Genomic DNA, 3,319 nt, shown 5'->3' with positions numbered 1-3,319 from the left:
AAAAAAAAAAAACATATTACAACTGAGGCTGATGAGAATGTCCTTGCTTTTGATAATAAAGTAAAGTATTGGTTACACTCTTATGGATACAAAGTCATTAGCATTAATTTTCCGAGAATCTTTTTACATTCATTACATTACATGTCATTTTGATGATGCTTTTATCCAGTGCGACTTACAATTGCTATATATGTCAGAGGTCACACGCTTCTGGAACTAGGGGTTAAGTGCTTGCTCAGAGACACATTGGTTGATGTATCACAGTGGGAATCAAACCGAGATCTCCCACACCAAAGGCATGTGTCACATCCATTGAGCCATCACCACCACAATCTTGAAAGCGTGTTCCAAATATCATGACATTACAAATTTCCATCCAATATTTATGGAGATATTTTATTGTGGTTTAATGTTGTTTTGCCATTGTTGGAGCAAAGCTAACGGAGTTTGTTGTCAGTGCATTACCTTTCTAACTTTAGATTGTCACTCATGCCTAGATTTTTATGCCAAACCAAATACATTGCAGCATCAGATTTATTGACTGCAGGCAACAGAAGCATATGCATTTGATGATATAATTACAGAAAAATCATCCTATCAGCTATTTTTGTTAACTATACCCTGTCCTCGGTTCATTGATTGATCAATGGTACGATGGTAGACCTTCATGGCAGGATAAATTGCGTATTTTAGAAAATGCACTGTATAGTGGTTAGCTATGGTAATGGTATAAAACTAAGCAGGACATTATCATTGTACAGGAATAAATATAATTACTGTATGTGTGAGAGAAGGAGCTACAGTATATATGCATTCATTCCAGAACTAAAAGAGGAGATGGGACTGTGTAGCAGGCCTGTCTTTGGCATGGAGCCATCCCAGATGTCCTTCCTATTCTTCCTCATGTATGCTGCAGCAGCTGGAGGGGTACTGCAACTGCTGGAGAGTGCTCCAGGTTCAGCTCAAGAACTCAAGATAAAGGTACACAGCTCATCTCCTTCCCCAGACTGCATATTGCTGACTTGAGTGCTTGAGTTTTTTCAAAACCGGAGACCTGCTTGGATGTTTTCTCTAAACTAAGACTTAGCAACCTCAACACAGTCTGCACATCTGGTTCAAGCCTTGTCCCAGCAAACATTGCTTTTTTTGTCCTAGATGCTTTATCGATTTGAGAGTTTAAACAAATTGTTTTCTATTTTCTATGAGTTCCCTCAGCACAAACGTTATGGTTTCATACTTTTCTATTTGAGTTATAGCTTGTGAACCTTCTGTCTCCTTAGCGTGGCGGAGTAAAGGAGCTGAAAAATATGAAAATTATCCAATCCAAACCTATGTATTTGCACATTTGCCTCCTCTTCTTTTCATCTGCCGCTATTTTCTTGTAATTGCATTTCAGCTATATATTCTGTAGGAGTTAACGTGTAGCAACGTGAACATGGCAATACCACAGATGTGGAAAAAGCAGCAATTAAATGTGCAGATTCTAATCTGGTACCACTCACCTCTGTAATTATGTTTTATTTTGTTCTTCCTTAAACAAAATTTGAATATATTTCTATCTGAAATTTTAGATTAAAGACAGTACTTGAAAAGCCAGACTGTTATCAATGTAAAGTACAGAATTATCTGCATGGCAGGCTAGACACATCCAGGGGTTTGTGGTTTTTATGAGTTGGGTGAAGAAACCCTTTAAGGCACTCTGCCCATACAGGGTACCAATTGATTTGAAGTGTAGTATCTGTCTCTCCACAGGGAGGCACCCAACAGCTTTCTCAGTGTCTGGCAGACTGTGTCGGGTGGAAGAATGTCCGGCTGTGTTCTGCTGTGACAGCCATATGGCAGGTAGAGTACAGTAACAGCTCACTCAGGGATTGATGAGGCGGGACACAGAGATAACAGCTTCCTCGGTGGGGAAACGGGCCGTCTCCTGTGAAGGCACTGTCTGTTCTGCCTGACTGTCTTCCTTATCCACAGCTGAGAGACCGAGAAGGCTCCATGCATCCTTTATGTGCAGAGCTTTACCTCAATAATTGTTTTTTTTAAGTATTTTGGTTTTGGACATTTGGTAGGACAAAATAAGTGCACTGAAGTTGTCACCCCAGGCTCTGGGGAATTGTGAGGAATATAGTTTAAAACTTCATATTTTTACAGTTTATCAGAGCTAAAACAACTAGTTGATTGGTGAACCAGTGAATCAACAGAAACAGTCAATTATCTTAAGAATTGATCACTTAATTGTTTTTTTTTAAAACATTTTATTGATTTAAGTGTTTAAGTGTCCAAATCCTTTTTTGCTAGTTTGACACTGGAAAAAAGGGTCCATGCGCCAGGCTTCAAAAGGGTTGTGCTTAGTGTCTATATTAATCATTGGCGTGTTTGGGCGTAACATGCAATTAACCAATCAGAGTGTCATCTCCCAAGGCGCGTTTTTACCTTGGTGCGTTGCTATTATGATGGTAGATTTGCAATGTCATATGTTTATTTGTAATCTTTGCTGCTGTGCTTCCCTGTGTGTGTGCAACAAGCATAGCTTGCGGGCGCTGTGCACGAGCCTAGGAGCAATTTACTAATTTGCTGTTAAAATAACAATGTCCTTAGACCAGTTTTTCCGCAGCTTCAAGATGGGTATAAGCCAAGAATTCACCTGAACACACCTCCCTGTAAGACCAGCACGCCCTTAGGTGCAGATACATTTGCTATTTAAACGACGTGGGCGCTGGATGGGAAACTGACGACCGCGTCGGTCTTAATCTAGCAAAGACACCTGCGTCTGGCTTTGCGGCACTGCGCCAGGTGCAAGATATGTCCCTTAGACTGAAAAAACACACCATTTCAAGAGGGCATGTTGAAATTAAGACGAGTATTTTTTACTTTTTAACAGTACTTAATGATAAAAACAATTTTGTCACCTATTTTTAATTTAATCTTATTCTTTATCTTGTGCCAAATATCCTTGTTAGTTTTAGTCATATTTAGTCATTCACATGTTTGTTTTTGTTTTTCAACAAAACGTCTCGTCATTTTAGTCTAGTTTTAGTCAAAACGTTTTAGTCTTTTTTTTAAAGAAATTATTTCTGAGATTATTTCTGACTACCATTTCATTCAAACAGTGTTTCACACATCTCAAATATTGGTTAAATGTCATAATTACCTGACGAAATACAGTTGTTGATTTCTGTTTTAAATTTTTGTTAAATGCAGTTTTGTTAAACGTGTCTGGTTTTATATCAAGTCTCTTCCTTCATTGCGTATACAATCATTCACAGACACGTGTTAGATAAGAGCCAGGGCTCCTGGGCTCTACAGCACCTTGTTACAC

At 38.8% G+C, this 3,319-nt stretch overlaps 1 protein-coding gene across 1 annotated transcript in view; it reads left to right on the top strand.

Annotated features, from left to right (window-relative positions):
* si:ch211-127i16.2 (probable flavin-containing monoamine oxidase A) overlaps nt 1-3,319 on the top strand; it is a gene marked incomplete at its 3' end in the record, with an annotated part of 43,446 nt that overhangs the window by 3,625 nt on the left and 36,502 nt on the right. Inside the window, 2 exon segments of the mRNA XM_032539990.1 lie at nt 824-981; nt 1,753-1,842. Of these exon segments, the coding sequence (XP_032395881.1) occupies nt 824-981; nt 1,753-1,842 (248 nt within the window).

This window comes from Etheostoma spectabile, chromosome 16, assembly GCF_008692095.1.
Source record: "Etheostoma spectabile isolate EspeVRDwgs_2016 chromosome 16, UIUC_Espe_1.0, whole genome shotgun sequence".
In the NCBI taxonomy this organism is placed as follows: Eukaryota; Metazoa; Chordata; class Actinopteri; order Perciformes; family Percidae; genus Etheostoma; species Etheostoma spectabile.
Note: the sequence above shows the minus strand (reverse complement) of the source record. Positions and strands in the feature narration are given on the sequence as shown.